General features: G+C 52.1%; 1 protein-coding gene across 2 annotated transcripts in view; it reads left to right on the top strand.

Moving 5' to 3' along the window:
* Iffo2 (intermediate filament family orphan 2) overlaps positions 1 to 22,978 on the top strand; it is a 45,429-nt gene extending 22,451 nt beyond the window's left edge. The window contains exons 2-9 of one of the 2 annotated variants that reach the window (XM_008821816.2): positions 9,858 to 9,918; positions 11,685 to 11,780; positions 12,887 to 13,027; positions 14,254 to 14,393; positions 19,468 to 19,588; positions 19,718 to 19,810; positions 20,672 to 20,802; positions 21,933 to 22,978. In XM_008821816.2, the coding sequence (XP_008820038.1) occupies positions 9,858 to 9,918; positions 11,685 to 11,780; positions 12,887 to 13,027; positions 14,254 to 14,393; positions 19,468 to 19,588; positions 19,718 to 19,810; positions 20,672 to 20,802; positions 21,933 to 22,038 (889 nt within the window). In that variant the 3' untranslated portion in view covers positions 22,039 to 22,978. The other variant, XM_029558028.1, reaches the window with a different exon arrangement.

Below are 22,978 nucleotides of genomic sequence, written 5' to 3'. Positions count from 1 at the left end.
ATGTGGGTGCTGGGAACTGAACCCAGGTCCTCTCCAAGAGAAATCAGTGCTCTTAACCACTGAGCCATCTCTCCAGCCCCTGTGTTGAGCTCTTGACTCCCAAGTGGGCATATGGGAAAATCATGCTGAATGTACCCTGGGGACAGGAAACAGCACTGGCTGAGCTGGCCTGAAGCAGACACTCTGCACTGTTCCAGGGTGGACATAGTGATGTGTTCTGGGGAAGGCGTGGAGGGCTTCTTGGAGGAGGTGATAGAGGTGTCTTGCCCTTAGAAGAGGTTGGAAATGGTACCCCAGAAACCTCATAGTGTCTTACAACTTGGAACACAGCTTCCTTGCTGGGAGACTCTTTTAGATTCCCTTTCCTTCTCAGAATGGGGCAACCTGCATTTGGGGTAGGTTCTGATTAGAGATGCCTAATGCAGAGATACAGGCTGTCCTGCTTCTGCCTCATCTGATGCCATGGGGACCCTTGTTGGGACAGACCTAAAAGGCTGATCAGAGACCTCTAATTCTTGGGGTGCATTGGAGGTATGGGCAGGCAAAGATGTTTGCTGGCCTGTGTGCTGCTGGTCCCCCACCCAGGTGAGTGGCACCTGGGGGCTTGGGGGACACATAGCCTGGGTGCCATCTGGCCTGCCACTTACCCTGTTCCTGGAGCATGTTCTCACTCTCTGAGTGACTGTGGCTGGGGGTGATGACAGTATGGATGAGGACTGGGACTGCGTGCTCATGTCAGGCAGTGTTCTGGGCACCAGAGAGAGTGAGTGACCTCTCTGGGCACAGAGCTGCATGGTGTATGTAGAGCTGGCATTAGATCCAGGACCCTTGGGCTCTAGGGCCCCTGTTCTTCTCTGTACTATACACCTTGATTTGACCTTGGGGACTGATGTTCCAGCTGGCTTTTGGGACTTTGGGCTTCGTCAGAATGCTGTGTGTGGTTGTGGGGTGTTTGTCCAGGGACCATAGAAATTGGTTTCTGGCTTGGTCTGAAGCTGAGAATTAATGCAATTTGACCTCATGATATCGATAAAGGGGAAGGGACTCTAGAGGAAGAGAAGAGACTTATTCAAGATCACCAGCTGGTTAAGGGTACAGAGGCCAGCCAGACTCAGGACTTCTACCTGTTGCCGGCCACCTTGGGGGACTTGGAGGCGGGCAGGGCCAGGGGCTAGCTAGGGCTGTCATGCTGCCCCTCTGCCTCTTAAGACCTGATAGCTCCCCACACAGCCCAGAGGCCACCAACTGCCCTGCAGAGGCTGTCCTTGGTCACTAGTAGGCAGGCGATGTCCATAATCTTTTGGCTCTGTAAGGCCTGAGCAGCTTCTGGCAAGTGGCTTGGAAACTGTGGAAGAATAAGAGGCATGAATGAGCCTGTGCATGCTGCCAGCCCATGTCCTGCTTGTAGCTAGGGAGGCGCCTCAGGGACAGTCCACTGGTAAGGACAGGCAGCTGAGCTTGGCAGTACCCAGGACAGTATCCAGGCTCCTGTGAAGGACCATGTCCAGAGTCTGCAAAGAGCCTGCAGATGCCATTTCCCAAGAAACCACATTACCAGACTGGTCTTGAATTCCCTGTGTAGTTGAGGCTGGCCTTGAATTTCTGATCTTCCTGCCTCCACCTGCTGAGTGCTGGGATTACAGCTGTGCACCACCATGCCTGGTTTATTAAGTGCTAGCACTCAGAGCTTTGTGCATGCTAGTCAAGTGCTCTATCAACTGAGCTGAGTCTCTGGATCTCAGAGGGATTTTTGATGATGTTATTGCAGATTTGGGAAACTCAAGCCGAGGTCAGGAAGGGTCTTGCCCAGGTCATGCAGTGAATTATGCACACAGCCAGTATTCAACAGGATCTGCCTCCTTAGCTCCACATCCTCCTCTGCATAGAGTGGCACGAGACTGTCTACCCTCTCTCCGAGCAGTCTTGCAGAATGGTTCAGGCTAGGAACAGGCCCATATGACTCTGGTGGTTGCCATCGTGCTGGTGGAGGGCTGTATTCAACATGGAGGCTCTTTAAAAGCTGGCCTCCTCACCAGCCTGCCACCCAGGCTTTAGCCTGCCCAGGCCATTACCGCCCGCCTGTAATGGGATCGGCTGCCTGGGTTAAGTGTTCACATTAAATTAATACCTCCTCCGTGGAGACAATCAGCTGGCATTTAATTTGTGTTTCCTTCCGAGAGCAGAGGAGCACAGCTGGGCGGTTCTACTGGGCATGTCTGTGTGACATCCCTTTCTCAGGATCAGAGGTGCTCCCTAGAAGTGGTGAGGTGGGGTGGTTCTCAAAGGGTCAAGGCAGGTACAGGTGGATGGGAACTTGGGGGTTGGAGGGGTCTCTGCTGGCAGGTGGCTTGGGCTTCCTGGTTGTCATCACCTAGGAAGAAGTGTTAACAGTCCAAGGAGGAGGAAGTCAGGAGGGGAAGAAGGAAGTGGCTCCTGGATTTGTGGCTTAGCCTTTAGCTTCCTGGGGCATGGACTTGTTTGGTCACTGTGCCCCAACCTCCCTCCCTCCCAGCCCCTTTTTTCTGTATTCTGCTGCAAACATGAATGGGTTCGAGGTACAGAAGGGGATGGTGTGGAATGAGGCCCTGGGCTCAGTTGAGGTTGGTGATGGCCTTAGGAAGATGCAGAGAAGCGGTGAGGCTCTGGGTTTTCCCAAGAGAGTCCATCCTGAGTTGTGCAGCCTGAGGCTCTCTGGTTGGCCTGTGCTGCAACTCTTGTATAGTACAGATAGGCATCCAGTTGGGCCTTAACTTTGCTGGGAGACCCTGACCAGGTAGGGACAGGACAGTGCCCCTTGACTGCCTGTACCTGGCCCTGCCACAGGGCTGGAGGGTGAACTCCTCATGGGGAGGATGGAGCAAAGAAGGCATGGCCAAACTTGTCAGGAAGGAAGCTGCTATCTGCCTCTACCTACCCTACCCAGGGTCAGGCCCACGCTTGGCCCAGAATGAAGTTTTCCATTGATGGCTTGAGCCCAGCCTCACCTGAGCTGTTCCCGTAGCCTGAGTGAGTTGGCTGGGTGTGTCAGCTGCTTGCCTTCTCCAGAGAGGTGTGACCATTCTTGAGGCTTCTTCCTGGCTCCCTGAGGCTCCTGTCCAGCTCCCTGCCTGCCTGGCCTGCTCTTGGAGCCAAACTGAGCTAGCTGCTGGGTGGTGATGCTCTGCTGTATGCCAGAGGTGGGACTTGGGGTTTTCACCCTCTTCCTCATGCAGGGTGGTTCTCGCAACCACCTTCAGAAGCAGGGAGGTGTTTTCCCACTTCTGGTGGGAGACCAAGGCCCAGAGAGGGTGATGGATTTGCTCAGCTGGGGAGTGTTGGGGCAGGAGTGGAGCTGCTACAACCCTTGAGGTCACAGTCTGTACTCTGAGAAGCCGAGGTCTGCCACCCATTCTTGAGAAGATGATTAAAACAGCCAAATTAACAGTGAAAAGCAGAAAACAGAGATTTATTCAACATGGCCACAATGGGAAGAGAGACAAAGAGATCCAGTGACCCTTTCCAGTCCATCTTTGGGGTCTTAAAGTGAGATTGAAGTTTAAATAGAGCCGGGGACATGCACATCTAAGCATCCCTGGTCAGGATGTGGTCCCACCCACCACTGACCCTTGGTTGTCTGGCCTTCAGTCTCATCTTGCAAGGTGGTCTGATTCTTAGAATTGTGAAATCTCTTTCCTCTGGGAGACAAGATTCTCCCACTCTGGCTTGAGCCTTTTCCTTGTCCCAGCATGAGATTCCTGGGGGAAATTCCATTCTTGGGGTCCTTTGTTTCTATAGTGTCTGTTTATAATATCCTCAGCTGGTTACAGAACTGTCCCTACAGTCCAGGTAATGCAGGACTCAGGGGCCCAGGCTGTTGTCCCCAGAGCGCTGTTTGCGGGGGCTGTACCCACTTTCCTTCAGGCTCCTGAGCCTCTTTCTGTGACAGCACAGGAAGTGAAAGCCCTGTGAGTCAGCCCCTCTACCAGCAGCTTCAGCTTGGGTTTCCGCCTCTACCCCTCTGGAGCCAGGCTTCGTGGGCTCCTTCCTGGGTCTGTGTGTCATTTTGAGCTGATGGAGGAGGGGAAGTGACTGGCCCTGGCTTAGGCAGCTAGCCTTGAAGCTACCCCCTCCCCCAGTGGCCAGCTGAGACTTCTCATCTGTCACGTGGTCCTGGTACTGGCTCCTCAGGAATGCTGAGAGACCACATCTGGCTATAAAGGCTTTCACCTCCCCCTCCAGGCCACTAGCCTCCCACATGTGTCTCTTTCCCTAAGATGGTGGTGGGGCCCAGCTTTCAGCAGCAGCTAGCCGGGCTACTTTGTGTGGTCATTTCCTCTCCCTGTACTGATTGTCCTGAGGTTCCTGCCTCCCCTCCTGGCCTTGGATGGTTGTGGGTAATGGGAGGGGAAGATTCCTCCTTCTCTTACAGGCTTCCAGCCCTGGCTGACCCTCCCCCTGTCTCTCCAGAGAGGTGTGTGGAGCCAAGCGGACACAGAGAGAGCCTGTCTGTGCTGGGAACTTGACTGTGGAATCCCCAGGCCAGGAAGCAAAGATAAGATGCTGAGGGGCACAGCTTAGGCTGGAGGAAAGGGCTTGACTATGCTTGAATCTATTCATCCATCTACTTATCCATTCATTCGTCCTCCCATCCATTATCCCATCCATCCATCCAGCCAGCCAGCCAGCCAGCCAGCCACCCATCTATACATTCATCCATCCATCCACCCATCCATCCAATTCATCCATTAATCTACCTCCTATCCATCCAGTCCCTGTATCCATCCCATACCATTCAATAAAGGCCAGCAGGATGGCTCAGCAGGTGTAGATGCTTGCTGCCAAACCTGAATTCAATCTTGGGACCCTGTTCTAGTTTATTTTTCCGCTGTTGTGACAAAATACCAACTTGGGGAGGAAAGGGTTTATTTGACTTATATCTCCCAGGTCACAGTTCATTAGGGAACCCAAGGTAGGAACTCAGGGCAGGAACCTGCAGGCAGGAGCTGGAGTTCAGGCCATGGAGGAACACTGCTTACTGGCTTGCTCCCCTGGCCCCTGCTCAGCCTACTTTCTTATACAACACAGGCCCACCTGCCCAGGGGTGGCACCATCCACAGTGGGCTGGACCCTCCCACATCACTCAATGTTCAAGAAGATACTCCACAGACATGGCCACAGGCCAGTCATGGAAGCAATTCCCCAACTGAGGCTCCCTCAACCCAGGTGTGTCAAGTTGACACTAAAGCTATCCAGCACAGACTCCCACATGGTAGAAGAATAGACTCCCATTCCATTCAATAAATATTCCGCTCCTTACCAAGGGGTGGTAGGGCTTTAGGTGCAGGGAATGCAGCATGGAATGACTATAACTAGTTCTTTGACCAACACAAGGACTCTAGACCCGCTCTCTGTACTTCTTGTCCCACCACTCTGGAAATCTTACCTCTTAATACCTCTTTACCCATCTAGTTAGGGCCCAGGCTGCTCAAAACAAGGTGATATAGGTGCCGTAGGACCATGGTGTGGTGAAGACGGTGGAGGTGGAGGTAGCCTCGTGGTGAGGCTCATCGCTTTCCCTGTCTTAATGGGGCTGGCCCCTTCAGGGGAGATCTGTAAGCCACAGCACACGATGGCCAGGCCACCTAGGAAGACCTGTCATGGTTCCTGGGCCTGGTTACCTCATGTTTGTGGAATTCTGAGAAGGAAAACTGTTGTGGAGATTGAAGTAGATGTGGCTGGAGAGAAAATAACACTTGGGACAGCCTGGGAGAAGGGGGTAGGGTTTCAGGAGGCAGAGGAGGAGGGAGGGAAAGGGGAAAGATTACCTAATGGCTAAGCCTGTTTCCTCATCTGCACCGTGGAGACAGTCCTTGGGGGATTAAGTGCTATTTTGTGCGTTCACGGATGGGTGCCTAACATGGAAACACACCTAGAGGTGGTCCTCTTGTGTTCTTGTTTCTGTCATCCCACACCTGAGAGAAATCAAAAGGATGAAGTGTCAGGTTAAGGTAGAACCGCTCACCCTCCTGCCCAAAAGGTGGTCTCTTGAAGATGACCCTGATCATTCTGTCCAGCTCAGAGCTACACCGTGGTGTGCTTGCCTAGCAGTGGTGACTATGGGAGAATCATTTGCTGTGCTGTAGGGCTGAGAGTTGGGGAATAAAGGCTTGCAGGAAAGCATATCCACCAAGTCTCTAAATGTGTATCACCTTCTGACAGCAGGTTCTCCTATGTCTTTCTGCTGCTCTGTCCTTGTATGTGCCAGTCGCCCCTCTGCCCTCCGTGGGTAGTAGCTCCAGGCAGGGGCAGGATGGCATTTGGGGAGCAGGGGCTAACACCCCAGCCAGCAACTTGGTTGACCAGTTTTTGGTGATGCTGGGTGCTCCCTGGCTCTGGGCTAAATCGCAGTGAACATGGGGCATTTGGGGAAGATCCACCGTGCGTCTGGCCCTTCACCCTGGCAAGCCCAGTGGCTGAAGGGCAGCAGCTTTCTGCACCATCAGCACTCCGACTGGCTGAGCCAGGTTTTCCCTCCATCACCCCTGGGGGCAGTGTCTGTAAGGGGCTGTGGGCTCAGTCTGTGTGGCAGCTGCTATCCACCTGCAGGGTCTGGCTTCCATCTGGGGTCTGTGGACCAGCTTCCTAGCCTGGCTTTGGAAATAAAAGGCCCACGATGTCATTTGTGCAAACCCATCCTTGGGGTACAGTCTGGGAAGGATGATGGGGGGGTGGGTGCAGGTAAGAGGAACGGGGACTGGGAAGTGGAGGCACTGGGTCATGTGGCCACCCAGAATGCCAGCCAACATCTGCAGACCAACATCTCTTGGGAGTTGTTTGCCTCGGGCAGACCTGCTGAGTTGGGCTCTATGTGGGGACAAAATGGCTGGGTGACTCCCCTGCAGGATCTAGCTGTATCAGAGCTGAGCTAACCCAGCCACCTACATAGCAGTGTGACTGGATATGTCACCTTACCTCTCAGAACCCCAGCTCCTTCATCTGCAAAGTGATTTTGGATAAAAACTCTTTACCACAGTGTATTAGTAATCTACATGAAAACCAATGATGTGTATATGAGGGAATGAATCCCGTATGTGAGACCCAGACAAGGTCTGCCAACTGATGGTTGTTGTTCCTGTCTTGACATCCAGATACATGGCTCAGTTCACACTCTGAGTTGGGGTGGGCCAAGTCACTTCTCCAGCTGTGTAAAAGGTCTGTTGGTTCCTGCCTGGCCTCTGACTAGATGGTTGCTGGGAAGGAAAGCTAGGGGAATTTTACTGCATTCTAGGGTGTCTGGGGGACCAGTGGTGTTTCATTCTCCCTCCCTCAACTCCTGCTAGTCTGTTCCTGTTGTTGGTGTGAGAGGGGCTGACCCCAGAAGTCAGACTTAACTGCACGTCTCTCTTTCTCTTCTGCCTCTTTTGCCCTCCTCTGCCCTCCTGCTTGGAGCAGCGTGGCCAGGAGAGATGGTTCAGCTGGGACCTGTGTCCTAGGCCATCACCTCTCTTGAAGGAAGCTCCAGATGCCCCTGGGCTGCCTGCAGGGGTGAGGGTAGCCCAGCACTCCTGTCCCTCAGAATGACCCTGCCCTTTTTAGTGATAGATGGCCTGGATCTCTACTCAACCCTGTCTGTGATGTACTATGTGCCTTGAGCAAATGACTTGTGCACCCAGAATCTCATTTTGTTTTCTGTATAGGGGCATCTAATGACATGGTCCTGCCCATGTGAGGCCCTGAGGTCCCTGCCCCCTGTGGCTTCCTCTGTGTCCTCTGTACTCTGTAGATCCAGATTCTGGAGCCCATGGCAGACATGGGCCTTGCCATGCGGCTAACGTCAGACTGGTAAAGACGGAAGTGGACTAGGAGGGCACGTGTCCCCCCGGGAGCCCAGTAGGGCTGGCTTGTGTGGAGAGAGGAGGAATTTTCCTCTGTGTGTGCAAACAGTATCCGTTTTCTCTTGTTTTCAAAAACTGGTGACGTAACCGGCCCTTCATCCAGTCCTCCCCCCTGGCCTATTTTTAGATGGGCCTGACAGCATCTTAAGAGACTTCAGACCTCCTTGCTCTGCAGCCTTGTTAGGGAGGGCGGCATGGGGCAAGACAGACAGAAGCTGTCTGTCTTTCCCAAGGCAGAGGAGAACAGGAACCGCCTCAGCTCCTGGGGGCAAGGAGGGGACTCTGGTGGGGAGCTCAGCCTTGGAGGTTAAGTCCAGGCTCCCCCTGCCCTCATACCACCTTGGGCTGGGGGCTCTCAGGCCTGCTTTGTTTATCTGCTGTGACTTGGGGATGGTAATGGTGGCACACATCCCATGCACGGGAGTGGGGGAGTGGGGGGGTGGGGGGTGGGTGAATTGCATTATGTGGAATATGCCACTATGGAGGAAGTGGGGAGCTGGTACTGTTTCCTTTGTTAAAATCCTCCCAGATGGTGACAGCTCTCTGGAGCTGCTCCTCCCCATCCTGCGGTTAATGCTGGGGTGCACTGTGGTTAATGCTGGGTTACACAGTGGTTCCTCTTGTGCTTATACCCCTCTGTTCTTTCCTGTTCATCTTTAACCAACACATGCGTAAAAAAAGCTGTAGTACAGTGTCCTTGGTATAGGGTTTGGGAAATAATAAATTCTAAAGAAGGGGCTGGAGAGATGGCTCAGCCGTTGAGTACTGTCTGCTCTTGCAAAGGACCCAGGTTGAGTACCCAGCACTTACATGGCGGTTAACAACTGTTGTTCCTAACTCCAGTTCCAGGGGGATCCAGCGCCCTCTTGTGGCCTCTGCTAGCACTGCATATGTATGGTGTACTTAGATGCAGGCAAAACACTCCTACATGTAAATATTAAAAATAATAAATGTGTTGGGCATGATACACACCTTTAATCCCAGAACTCTGGAGGCAGAGGCAGGTGGATCACTGTGAGATCAAGACCACCCTGGTTTTCCAGGCCAGCTGGGACTATAAAGAGACCCTGTCTCAGAGAGAGAGAGAGAGAGTGAGAGAGAGAGCGAGAGAGCACAAAATCATCATCATCATCAATGCTAAAGAAGTGGGGGGGTGCTGGAGAGATGGCTCAGCGGTTAAGAACACTGAAGGTTCTTGCAGAAGACTCAGGTTTGAATTCCAGCACCCGCATGGCAGCTAACAACTATCCCTAACTCCAGTTCCAGGGGATCTGACAACTTCCTTGGTCCTCCTCAGGCACTGCATGACACAGGTGCACTTATCTACATGCAGGCAATATACGCATATACATAAAGTAAAAATAATAATTTTTTTTTAAAAAAAGAAGTGAGGGAGGGCTCTTTATTGTGTTGTTTTCCTGTAATAAGACAGATAGACCTAGGTTTGAATTCTGTGCCCACCTCTGGACTAGCTGTGTGCCTTTGAGCAGAACAATTAACCTTTCTGAGCCCAATCTCTGCATCTGTGAGATGGGATAGCAACACCTACTTAGGCAATTTCTGTGGCTGCTAGGGTGGGCTGCAAAGCAAACAGGCCCTGGGAGTACAGTGCTCAGCACGGGAAGGTTGTTTCTTGCAGGCCCAGAGCAGGATCCTGAGGCCCAGCTTTAGTGCTCTATCTTGCAGCAATAGCAGGAGCAGCAGCATCTGCACAGCCCTTCCTGGTTTGCATGGGGCAGTGGTCCTTCCTGTCTGTGTCCCATAGTGCCATGCTTATGAAGGTGGCACTTGCTACCAACTGGCCTCACGGTTAGCACCAAGCTGGCTGTCTTCTCCCACCCTCCACTCCCAAGCTGGGAGCTCCTGGAAGGCAGACAGGATTCTCTTAGGCACCTTCCCTGCCCTGTGTGGGTGATGAGGGTGGAACTGGGGGATTGCCAGGAGGAGAACCTCTGACCTCTTTGTCCCTCTTGGCTTTTACAGGTGGGAGGAGGAGCTGGCCAAGCGCATGAACCTTCAGACCATGGTGGACACACTGCAGGAGGTAAGTGCCCTCAGAGTCCCCAGCAGGAGAGGCTTGTGGGATGGCTGTGGGGTGAAGGCTTTGAGGGGCAAAGCAGAGAGCCCTGCAGGGCAGAGGAGCTCAGGCACAGGACTCAGGAAATCTGGGTCTTACTGGATGATGTGGGGTCAGCCACTTCCCTGTCTGGCCTCTGATTCCTCACCTGCTGCTTGGGCTAGGTGGTATCCAGATGTCTCTGATCGTCCACTTGCAAGTCCCCCAGGTTGGGACTGATGTCTTGGAGAGAGCCTGAGACACATCAGCCCCAGCCCCAACAGGCTCTGTGGCAGTTGCCTGCCTAGAACATTCCCCTAGCCACCTTGCATTTGGGCTCAGTTTCTTACGTGCCTGTGGGGAACCCTGAGTGGCGCACTTCACTCTTGGCTTGTTTCCCTAGTTCTAGGGAGGCTGAGGCAGGAGAATTTTAAAGACCAGCCTGGGGCTGTGTAATGAGTTTGAGGCCAGCTTGGGTTTCATGAGACCCTGTTTCAATAAAACACAACAAAAATTTGGGCAGGAGATGCAGCTCAGTGACTGAGTACTTTGCCTGTTATTCAAAGCCTCACACTTGATCCCTAGCACCACCAGGAAAAAAAAAAAAAATCAGAAAATTTTTTTCCAATATTTAAAGTGTTTATTTTCTAAGAAAGTTAGAGACATTGAAATAAGTATCCACGGCCTGGGGCTGTAGTTCAGATGGTAGAGTGCTTGCCTCACCTGCCTAAACTGGACTGGTGGTGCATGCCTGTAATTCCAGAACTTGGAAGGTAGAGACAGGAGGATCAAGGTTCAAGGTCATCCTTAGCTACATTCCAGTTTGAGGTCAACCTGGGCTACATGTGACCCTGTTTCTTTTTTTAAAGGGGGGGATGGGGGCGGGAGAGATGGCTCAGCGGTTAAGAACACTGGCTGTTCTTGAAGAAGACCTAGGTTCGAATCCAGCATCCACATGGCATCTAACAACTGTCCGTAACTCCAGTCCCAGGGGATCCAACAGCCTCTTCTGACCTCCGTGGGCATTCTCAGCAGTTAAGAACACTGACTGTTCTTGCAGAAGACCGGGGTTCAAATCCCAGCCCCCACATGGCATCTAACAACTGTCCGTAACTCCAGTCCCAGGGGATCCAACAGCCTCTTCTGACCTCCGTGGGCATTGCACGACACAGGAGCACTTACCTGCATGCAGGCAATACACGCATACACATAAAATAAAAATAATAAAGAAAAATTTAAAAAAGGGGGGGAAGTTGTCCTTTTTACCTTTTTATAACATTTGTAGTCATGTCATCGAAAAAGTTCATAAAAGCACAAAGAATCAAAATCATCCATGGTTCTGCTCTCTCATTTATCAATTGGTATAAGACCTTCCAGACTTTTTTATACAAACACACCCACTCCCGAGCCCACACCTCCAGATGCCTGCCTAGGCTGACCAACATAAACTTGTTATTTTCTGGGCCAAAGATGGTCAGAGTTGGGCAACTGCAGGTCGGGGCACGGCCTTGTATTTTAAAGTGCCTGGATCAGGCCTCCTTGCCACCGTCTTTCTTTCTCCTGTTACCTGCCATGCTTTGTAACTTGCCATAAATGATTTTTTAGAAAGTATTGGGAGCAGTCAGCAGCCAGGCTGGGCTGAGGGAAGGAACATAGGTACTCAGCTTGCTTGGACATGGGGTGCCCAGGGCTCTGGACACAGGTATCCAGCCTCTCGTCTCCTCTAAAGCCTGCCCATCTCTGTCCATCCACAGGCGGCACAGGAAGCCGAGGCCATCCAAGAGGAGATGAACGAGAAGATTGAGCGGCTCAAGGCTGAGCTGGTAGTGTTCAAGGGGCTCATGAGTGACGTAAGTGCCTTGGTCACCACCCCAGGCATTATATCCTTCCTATACCCATCATGCAAAAACGCTTCATTCACTCAGAGGCTCGAGCTCGGCTTGTAGTTACAGTACTGGCTGGCTGGTTTGTTCTGAGGATGAGGGATACATCCAGGGACCAGGCGCCTCCCTGCCCCCCCCCACCCCACATTGCTTCCCTCTGTCTGAGTAGAGGTGCATTAATCCGCTGCTTAACCCATCACCCTCCCTGGGTCCCTGACGTCTGTCTGTCTGTGATGCTTTACTCTTCCCATGCCTTGGTGTCTGGCATGGGGTGACCATGTGGTCTGGGCCATGCCTATCTGAGAATATCCAGGCCCAAGGCCTCTCATAGGTTAGCCTTGTCAAGTTGGGAATGACTGGTGTGTGCATCTTCTTGGCCATCTGTGGCCCCTCTGAGTGACTGACCGTGGATGGGGCAGTGGTTGGCATTGGGCAGTCTGCTGGGAAAGCCCATCAGAAAAGAGACTCAGTGACTCAGCCTGGCTCGGCTCCTGGTTCTCAGGAACACATAGACTGGTGTGATTAGAAGACGTTGTGGAGCCCAGGTGACGGTCACCTGGCTCCTCCAGACTTGGGTGCAGGGGTACCCCACTCTTTCTAGGTGATGCCTGCTGTCAGCTGTGGCAAGAATCTGAGGCAGGCCTGCTATGGGGCACAGTGGGGCATGGATGTGGGAAAAGAAGGGACATCTTTCTGCATTTTAAAAATTTCTGTTGCTGGGGGAGCAAACCCAAGATCTTACCCTTGCTGAGCAAGCTGTGCCCCAGCCTTGAAGGGTATCTTTTGACAGTAAGCGTGGTCTTGCTTTTTCTTTGATCCAACTAAATGAACATTGATGTTGTGCCCTGCCGCCCCAAGGGGGACACATGGTCTCACATCCTCCGTCCTGAGGCTCCCATGTCCCTTCCCACCCTGAGCAGTGCCAACCTACCTTTCACCCCCAGGAAAGGATCAATCCCCTCCTATTGACTCCAGGGGCCTCCCCACCCCTAGGAGTCTCCCCACTCCTTTGCCTGGCCCCCTCATGCTTGCTCCGTCCCTCGCTTATGTAACCCCTGCTGTCCTCCCTGCAGCCCATGACAGACCTGGACACAAAGATCCAAGAAAAGGCCATGAAGGTGGACATGGACATCTGCCGCCGAATCGATATCACGGCCAAGCTGTGCGATGTCGCACAGCAGCGGAACTCGGAAGACGTGTCCAAGATCTTTCAGGTGACCAGGGCCTTCCCGCTCACCAGCCTCCACCCCAACCCTTTCAGAGGAGCCCTGACTTCCACCACAGCCGCCTCCTCTTTCCCTCCACATCCCACTCACTCCCCACCCCGAGAGTAGTCACTTGGTCCTCTGGCTTCCCCAGGTACATACAGACCCAGGGACTTGTAGTTTAGAGCTGAGGAGACGGAAGTCCTAGGGGTAGAGTGTGATGTACCAAGAAAGGGAAAGGTGGATCTGGACCAGGACACGGGTCTTCTGACCTCCAGTACTTGTCCCCAGGTCTACCCTGTGCCCTCTGCCTGTCATGTTGCTTCATCTTCTGAGACCAAGCATTGTCCCCATGATGAGGGAGCTCTGACTTGGTGATGGGGAGTTGGCTTCAGCTCTGACAGCTGGGCCTCAGAATTCCAAAAGAGCAAGTCTTTGCCTAGTTCTCATTCCCCTAAAGTATCTCTTGACAACCCCTGACCTTCTGTGCACAGGTAGGTGCCCAGGAGAGAAGGCAGGTGGTTGACACCGGTAGGCAGTCCTGGAGAGGGTCCAAGTGTGGTCCTGCATATCAAGGCATTCTCTGAAGACTGTTTCCTGAGTTTTGGGTCATGGTTTGGCTTATGCTTCAGGGCAGTGCGGTGTGTCGTTCATTGCTTTCTGTGTGTGATTCTGGATGTAGCTGGGGGACCTCTCTGAGCCCTTTCTCCATCCCATGCCTTCTTGCTGCATACCACCCCCACTCCCAGAGGAACTGATTCCTGGGAGAGCCACGCAGCCCTCCCTTTCTCTGATCTTGTCTGCTTGGAGCAGAAGCTTGGTGAACCATCCCTGTCTCTGCATGTAAAAGGAAGGTTCTGGAAGCATGCCGGTGTTTTGGCCTTTGTCAGGGTTTCTTGGTCTCTCTGGCTGGCTTTGAGACATCCCAGGTGACAGTGCCTTGGTCTGGCCTGCCCCTGCCCCAGATCATTGGGCGGCTTTCCGGTGAAGGCTGAGCTGAGCTAGACCAACCTCCAGGCCTCCTAGGGCTTGGTCCTGTCTGTATTCTCCACCCTGCATGCCTCCCACCTCATGCTTGCTAACACTGCCTGCTTCTTAGAGGACCTGTGCATCTCCCTGCGGCCAGCCATGCTCCATCTACCCCCTGAGCACGACTTTCCTTCCTGGCTACCCCCCACAACCCTCCACCTCCACCAAGCACCCTAGTTACTTTGATTTTTTCTTTCCCTGTCCAGGTGGTTCCCAAAAAGAAAGACCGTAAGGTGGCTTCAGATGATGACATCTCTGAGCAGGATGGGGAGGTGAATCGGTTCTCAGATGAAGAGGTCGGCTCCATGAACATCACCGACGAGATGAAGCGTATGTTTAACCAGCTGTGAGTATCCCGGCTCATTCAGCCAGGGGACATACTGGTGGCTAGATTGAGAGTAGTCCCAGATGTGTGTGTGTGTGTGTGTGTTTTCCTACATTTGAAGGCCAGAGGTCAACCTTGGGTAGCATTTCTCAGGTAGCATTTCTTGGATACAGGGTCTTTCATTGACCTGGAGCTTGCTAGTTAGACTAGATTGGCTGGTCAGTAAGCCCCAGGGATTCAATTGTCTCCTCCCCAGTACTGAGATTACAAGCACACATTACCATGCCTAGCTTTGTTATATGGGAATTAAACTCAGGTCCTTATGTCTTATAAGACAAGCACTTTGCCTATTGAGACACCTCCCTTGCCCCTGGATTCATTTTTAAATGGAGAGTTTAGAAAGCTTTCTGTTTCAACACATGGCATGGTCCATGGCTGACTAGCTAGCATCTGCCAAATTCAGACACATGTGCCCATGATCCTTTGTCACCTGCCACCTTTTTCTTCCCTTTAGAAAACTTTCCCCGCTAAAAGAGGCAGTGGGGATATTGCTTCAGCTAGGGAGGGAATGAAGGGATTGAGCTGTCCTCATGTTGTTCATGTGTAGAATCTATCTGATGACTTCATGAATCCTGGAAAGGCCAGTGGTATGCTGTCACCCTGGTGGGCTATTCCCAAACAGGCCATGCCACAGGCTCAGTCTGAGAGACTGGAGTCTCCCTTGGTGGGCCAGTGAGTTTACACACAAGGCTCATGGGAAAAGCCTTGATCAAATTCACGAGTGCCCTCCACTTGAGCGCACCTGATTCCAGACCTTCACCTGCCTTCAAGTAGGCAGGATAATCACTGTCCTTTTGAAAACAAGGAAAACAGAGGCTCTGAGGGTGGTTACATGATAGGGCTGGGACTCAGACCCCAGCTGCTTGTCGCTAGTGCCCCCTACTAGGGGATGCGGCCTGAGTGGGAGAGTCTGGCCTGAGTATGCGAATGGTGGCCAGAGCTGGTTGGTACCAGCCCTTGAAAGCTGTGTGCGTGTGTGCATGTGTGCGTGTGTGTGTGTGTGTGTGTGTGTACATGTGCGTGCATGCACACTGTCTGTGTCAGGCTCAGGGATGTCACATTTATAGCTTAAACTTTGCTATTGCAGGAGATTGGCAAATGCCACTATTTAGGGCACCCCTTCTCTACCCTACAGAGAACTGGTGTACCAGAGCCCCAGGGCCAGGGTGGCCTTGTGGCCTTGGCCTGTTTAGTGCTGTGTTCTCAACTCTAATCCTTCTTAACTTTAATCCATGTAGCCCCAAGGTAGGATGGGGAGGGGACACCAGGTGTGTCAAGGTTGGGGTTGGGCTCTCCTTTTCTTCCCTCCTATGCCCTACCCTCTCTCTCTAGAGCCCCATGCATACAGATACCTGGACCCTGACAGCTCAGCTTTTCCCCAGCTGGCCCATCTAAAGATGAGGCCACTAGTCCTTCAGCATACAGATGAGGAAACCATTTCAGAGGGGCACACAAGGGTTAGGACAGAGCCAGGCCCACCAACTTGGTTCAGTGTTCTATTCCCTCCCAGCCATCCTCCTGCTTGGGAGAGATGTCTCTTCTGTCTGCTGCATCCCTGTCCCTGTCTGGTCCCTTTTTGGCTGAGCTGGACACTCATAAGGAAGATAAGCAGGGTCAGGGTAGGGTTGGGAGTGCCTCACCTGACACTTCCCTTCAAGAAGCAGATGACGCTGCCTTTGGATAGTTGTAGTTGGTAGTATTAAGGACGCCCCTTGACTCTTGGTTCATCTCATGATGGAGTGCCCCCATCTCATGTTCTCATCTTCCACTGACTAGAGGGATTGATTTTCTTTAAAAAAAAATGTTTATTATTGCCGGGAGTGGTGGTGCACGCCTTTAATCCCAGCACTTGGGAGGCAGAGGTAGGCAGATTGCTGTGAGTTCAAGATCAGCCTGGTCTACCTAGTGAGTTCCAGGACAGCTGGGGCTACAGGGAGACCCTGTCTCAAAAAAAAAAAAGGCCAAGAATGTTTATTATTTAAAACTTTTTATTTTTATTTTATGTGTATGACTGTTTTACCTGCATGTATGTAAGTGCACCCGTGTCATGCAATGCCCATGGAGGACAGAAGAGGGCATTTGATCCCCTGGAACTGGAGCTATGAATGGTTAGCCGTCATATGGGTACTGGGATCCAAACCCAGGTCTTCTGCGAGAACATCCAGTGCTCTGAACTGCTGAGCCATCTCTCCAGCCCCATATTTATTTATTTTTATTTTATGTGTGTTTTGCTTACATGTGTGTAAGTGCATTCTGTATCACTGGAAATGTTTTGCCTGTAATGTATGCGTCATGCAATGCCCACAGAGGTCAGAAGAGCCATTGGAGCCCCTAGAACTGGAGTTAAGGACAGCTGTTAGCCATCAAGTGGGTGCTGCAAACCGAACCTGGGTTCTTTGGAAGAGCAGAGAGCACCAGCCAGAGCTCTTAATTGCTGAGCCATTTCTCCAGCCCATAAGGGCTTATTTTTCCCCTTTTCCTTTTTTTTTTTTTTTTTTTTTTTTTTTTGAGACAGTTCCATGTAGCCCAGCTGGCCTCAAACTCCCTATGTAGCCTAGGATGACCTTGAACCCCACCCCTGATCCTACTGCCTCTACCCTCTGAGTGTTGAGACTCTTGCTTGGTTATGCGGTGCTGGAGACTGACCCCAAGACCATGTGCATGCTAGCCAAGCATTCTACCAGCTGAGCCCCATCCCTAAGAGGGGCTTGGCTTTAGGTTTCTTTCAACGTTGCTGTGGAAGTTCCTGAACTGAAGTCATGGTCAGATGCCCAAAGATCACAATTACCTTCATTTGGTTGAATTAAAGGGCTTCTCAGAAGAAATCAGCTGTCTGTATTTTCATGAAGCTCCCAGGGACTCATTTAAGATGACCAGAAATGTGGTACAGTGCAGAGGTACCTATCCAAGGAGCTGAATCAGGGGCTCCTGGCAGAAGTCCCTCTGAGTGTTAGAACACTGGCCATCTCTAAGGCAAGAAGTGATCCCTTCTGCACTGGGCACTGGGATGTTGACAAGTCTGCATTGGGTTCCATGTCTAATCAGATTTGTCTGGTCTTCTAATTGTCTAAGTAAAAATACAAGTCCTTTGATCTCCCTTCACCTCCATCCTGTGGCTCTAGCCTGGTAGGCAGGGACCTGACTTAGGATCTCTTTCTTCCACTCTGAAATGTCTGTGAGCCTGGGCCTAGCCCAGAGGCTACCCTCCCGCCAGCTCTAGTGAGTCTTTAAATGATACACCCATGTCAGAGCCTTGTTTTATTTTGATCCAGATGAGTGGCTTGGGCTTCTGACCAAAGCAGAGAGGAGGAATTTCAGCCTCCTTCAAAGCCTGCCCAGGAGGGTGGGGGTGGGGGCTTTCCATTCCTGCTTTATTCCTCTTCCTGTCTCTTCCGGCTAGCCGTCCCTCAGTGGGACTTTCCTTCAGATCCCAGCCACTGGGAAGGAAGTGAAGTCAGTAGTGAACTATGTGATGTGATGATGGGTGGACCCCAGGGGCTGTGCAGCAGGAGCACCTCCCTCTCCAGTGCCCTCCCTCCCCAAGCCCTGGTCCCTGACTCACAGGAGCCACCTACAGGTGCCTGTGGGAACTGCTGCTGGGCAGAGGCGCCAGCTCGGCCTCACTCCAAGGGGTGCTCTAGGAAGCTTTATATCAGAAATTCCTCCTGGCCACTGCTGTTAGGTCCTGACCCACTGTTGTGGAGAACAGCTCTAGGAGATCTAGGAAGGAGCTGGGGGAGGAAGTAGCATAGGTGGTGGGAGAGCCTGGGATAGAAGTTTGCAGACCCTCATGTGCCATGGCTGTGTGGATCTTCTCATCTGTGTAATGAGAGGAATATGATAGAAATGATCTTAGAGACTTCAGCGAGAGCTATAAAATGAGTGAAAGAAGGAAGGTTGGGTATAGCTCAGTAGTAGAATGCTTGCCTAGCATGCCCAAGGCTCTGGGTTCTATCCCCAGCTCTACAGACATACAAACAAACCACAAGCTTGGAGTTGAGAAGAAAAGGGTTTTGTCTTTTGTTGTTGGTTTTTTTTTTTTTGACCTTTTTGGGACAGGGTCTCCCTGCAGCTCCAGCTGGCCTGGAACTCATTATGTAGACCAGGCTGGCCTCAAACTTACAGAGATCCACCTGCCTCAGCTTCCCGAGTGCTGGAAAGGTTTTTAATCTGCATTAATTAGAGGGTGTGTGTGCATGCGTGTGTGTGTGTGTGTGTGTGTGTGTGTGTGTGTTTGAGGGGAATTTTTTTGAGTCAGGGTTTCACACTAGCCTAGGCTGGTCAGAGCTCACTATATAACCTAGGCTGGCCTTGAACTTGATATTGCTGCCTCAGCCTCCAGAGTCCTGGGATTCTAGACTTGTACTCCTCTACTCCTGGCTTAAAACCAGACTTCTAGTTGTACAAATAAGACACAGATATATTCTGCGTTTTAAAAGAGTAAAGCTCTTTCAGGACTGGAGAGATGGCTCAGCGGTTAAGAACACTGGTTGTTCTTGCAGAAGACCCGGGTTCGAATCCCAGCACCCACATGGCAGCTAACAACTGTCCGTAACTCCAGTCCCAGGGAATCCGGCAGCCTCTTCTGTCCTCTGCGGGTATCGCATGACACAGGTGCACTTATCTGCATGCAGGCAATACACGCATACACATAAAATAAAATTTAAAAAAAGAAGAAGAGTAAAACAGTCATCCTAGGGAGCACTGGCTGCTCTGCAGAGGACCCAAGTTTAGTTCCAAGCATGCATATGGCAGCTAACAACCATCTAACTAACTCTAGTTCCAGGGGCTCCAACACCCTCTTCTGTCCTCCACAGGCACTGTGCACACATGGTGTGCATACATGCATGCAGGCAAAACACTCATACACATAAAATAGAAATAAAAAAAATAAATGACACTGGTCCCTCTGGCTATCAGTCCCACGTGTTTTGAGGTACACCTTGGAGGTGCACACTCACTGGGACAGTGCCCCTTTCTGTCCCTTGTATGGCCTGAAGTCCTGTTCAGTCATGCCCTCTGCTGTCACCCCTAGGCGGGAGACCTTTGACTTTGATGATGACTGTGACAGCTTGACATGGGAAGAGAACGAGGACACTCTGCTGCTCTGGGAGGATTTCACCAACTGCAACCCCACCATCGACCTACAGGGCGAGGCGAGTCTGGGGCCCAGCTTTGCTGAGGGCTGGGGACTGGGTGCACCCCCTCCCCATGATCCCTCATCCCTACTTCCCCCACAACTGCTGCTCTCCAGCTAAACTGTCCCTTCTGTCCTATTTCCCCAGCAAGAGGAAAACTTGGGCAACTTGATCCACGAGACTGAATCTTTCTTCAAGACGAGAGACAAGGAGTACCAGGAAACCATAGGCCAGATTGAGGTGAGTGCTTGGGCTGTGGAGCCTGCTGCTGTGTCACCTGGGAGCCACACAGTTGAGATCCCGGGTGGTCAGGTGCCCATGGGGGCAAAATGGGGCAAGCATGGGGGCAGGAGTCAGAAGTCTTATTAGGGCTTTGGTTTCCTCATCTGTAAAGTGGGGGCAGCAATCCCTGACTTCCCTAGAGAGGCTGAGACAGGACAGCTCACACAATAGGCTTACCCAGTGCCTAGCATCATTTGGCATGACTCAGAAGTCAGCTCTGGTCAGTCTGGGTATCCTTCCTTTCTCCCCTATGGTAGGTACGGACACTCATGGTAAAGTATCGGAAATTATGTCCAAAGAGGCCAAGTGATTTACGTGATACCCCCAGCCAGGAAGTGGCATTCAGGACAATGTGCTTGGCTTTGGCCATATGAGAGAGTATTCTTCTTGGGCTGGAAAAGGAGAAGCTCAGTGCTTTCGCTGGAGGAGGAGGTGTCACGATACAGGAGAAGGCTCGGCAACATGAAAGAGACTTGAGCTTCCAGCTTGGGTCGATAGCAAGTTGCCTAGAGATACTGAGCAGAGGGAAGTCACCCTGAACTAGATGGGGGTTAGCTGGACAGGATACTTGTGGAGTTGCTAAGCAACCATTCTCCTTTGACCAGAAGCACTTCTAGAGGATATTGACTGGTGTGCAGAGAGTGAAGGGAGAGGAAGGTGGACGTCCAGGAATCAGGGTCTTTAGGGCATGGTGTTCAGGGGAAGCCTTGATGGCGCAACCACCAGGGAAATAGAGGAGGGAGATTGTGGTAGGTGCTGCCCCTGGGGTAGCTTGTCCATTTCTCCTCACTCTCCTTGTTCCTTATGGACGTCTTCCAGCTGGAACTGGCCACAGCCAAGAGCGACATGAACCGGCACCTGCATGAGTACATGGAGATGTGTAGCATGAAACGAGGCCTGGATGTGCAGATGGAGACCTGCCGCAGGCTCATCAAAGGCTCCGCAGACAGGTATGCACCCTTGTGTGCCTGTGCTCCCTGGACATCTGTGACAGAGCCTTAGGGATACTTTCTGGGACTGCAGCTTATAGCTTCACTGCATTTCATCCGTCCATCTATCCATCCATTCATCTACCCACCCACCCACCCACCTAAGCCCTGCATGGTTAGAGCATACCTACTATGTACTAGGTGAATTAAGTACCTAATCTCATGAACTTTTTCAACAACCCATTGACTCAACAAGTCGTTGTCAGGCCTAGTGTGTGCAAGGCCACAGGGATGATTTGATGATGGAAAGTCTGAGCCTCTGCCCTTGGGGCACATAGGCTCCATTATCTACTGAGTAGGTGTAGGGGGAGGGGACAGGGCATGCCCCACTATTGCTGGGGGAGTTGTGTCCATAGAAATACTGCCTCCTTTCCCATCTTCCAACCCAGCTCACATGGGTGTGCCTCTAGGAGACCAGCAATGTATCAGACATGACATGCAAAGAGGGGCCCCCTTCAGGCATGTGGCCTTGCTGGGGGATGGATGCTCAGATAATAGGGTGAGATGGAACATGGGGAATGCTTGACACAAAGCTCAGATTCATGTAGATTGTGATTGTTTCCTTGTGATGACCATGTCACTGTACAGGCGGGAACAGGTGCTCTTTGGGAAGCACAGGGGGTGGAGAGGCTCAGATCAACCTGTCCAACCTTTTGCACATAGAATCCCCCAGAACCCACTATGACCATAGACAAGTGGAGCTTGCCAAAGACCCCTCAGCAATCATGAAGAGCCCAGACTGAACTGTAGGGTCATTTCCCCTAACCTGTGTAGCTTCCCTTTGTGTTCCAAGTTACCTGGGGTTTACTGAGCACCTGCTTTGTGTCCAGGCCTGGAATGGAAGGATGGCTGCAGGATAAGAACCAAGTTTGAGCCATGATCCCAGCTCCCAAGGAGCTCTAGAGAAGCCAAGCACCAGACCAACCAAAGCCTGGGTAGGGGGTCCCAAAGGGTCTCAAGAGCCACTGACCTTCTGCTCATCAACTTACAGAAGTTGGAGGGACATGTAGTCAGGGCAGGTCCAGTATCTTGTCCCTCGGCTGTTGGGTCCCAGACTGCTCTCTGAAAGTCCCGGCTTCCATGTGTTCTAGGAATTCACCATCCCCCAGCTCCATGGCCAGCAGCGACTCAGGAAGTACGGATGAGATCCAGGACGACTTGGAGCGGGAGGCGGACGTGGAGCCCATGGTCAGCTGATGACAGAGGCCCTGCTCAGCTGGTGGTCTTGGTGATGGGGCCTAGCCTCCTCTCCCAACTGAGCCAACAGGGCTCCTGGATTGGGCTCTAGTCCTCGCCACACAGACTTCTGTCCTCCCTTCTCTGGAGGCCCCTCGGGACCGCTGCTTCCCTCCTTCCTACACCACCCACCACCACTGTCTAGTGCTCCTCCTCACCCACCCACTCACCCACCCACCCACGGAATGGTGCTGTCAATTTCTATCGTTTTCCACATCACAAATGCAGACTTCTGTGTGACGATGCAGTGAAACCGTGCCTTCTCCCTTAAGCTGAGCCACTTTGAGCTCCAAAGAATTCTTCCTAGCAGGTGTTTTTTATATAAAACTGTAAGGTGAGGGTAGGGCCAGGGGTGTGGTATCACATGGTTTTCCTCCCTCCCACCTGCTCCTCTGATTGGCCATGAGCTTTGCCCTCCCTTCCTCTGTCCTGGCTCTGACTTGACTGAAAAGTCATTTGGGAGAATCTGCCTTCCCCAGGACTGAGCCAGTTACCTCCAGGCTGGGGTGAGGACCTCCCGGAGCCTTCTCACCCAGTGAAGGGGAGGAAGGTGATTGGAAGGGAGGGAAGACCAATTTTTCTTTTCTTTCTTTCTTTTCTGGATCTAGTGGCGATGTTGGAGCAAGGCACTGTGGGGAAGGTGGAGCCTCACTGTGTTTAAACTACTATGCAAAAAACAAAACTAAAAGCAGCTTGCCTTATATCATTAGGGAAGGCAGGCCCTCACCCGGACTCCTGGGAGCTGGGAGGGAGGCCGAGGTTAGGATGTGTCCCTTGCAGTCTCTGAGGCTGAGGGCGAGGAGTGTCTGGGGAGAGGGAGGCTCCTGTCAAGTTGCTGATGAAGCCCGAGTCCTGCAAGCTGGCCCACATGCCTGCTTGCTTTCTTTGGAACCCCTATGGG

Source organism: Nannospalax galili, unplaced genomic scaffold, assembly GCF_000622305.1.
Source record: "Nannospalax galili isolate Female #2095 unplaced genomic scaffold, S.galili_v1.0 scaffold1688, whole genome shotgun sequence".
NCBI classification, from domain to species: domain Eukaryota; kingdom Metazoa; phylum Chordata; class Mammalia; order Rodentia; family Spalacidae; genus Nannospalax; species Nannospalax galili.
This window is presented reverse-complemented; position numbering and strand designations above follow the sequence as displayed.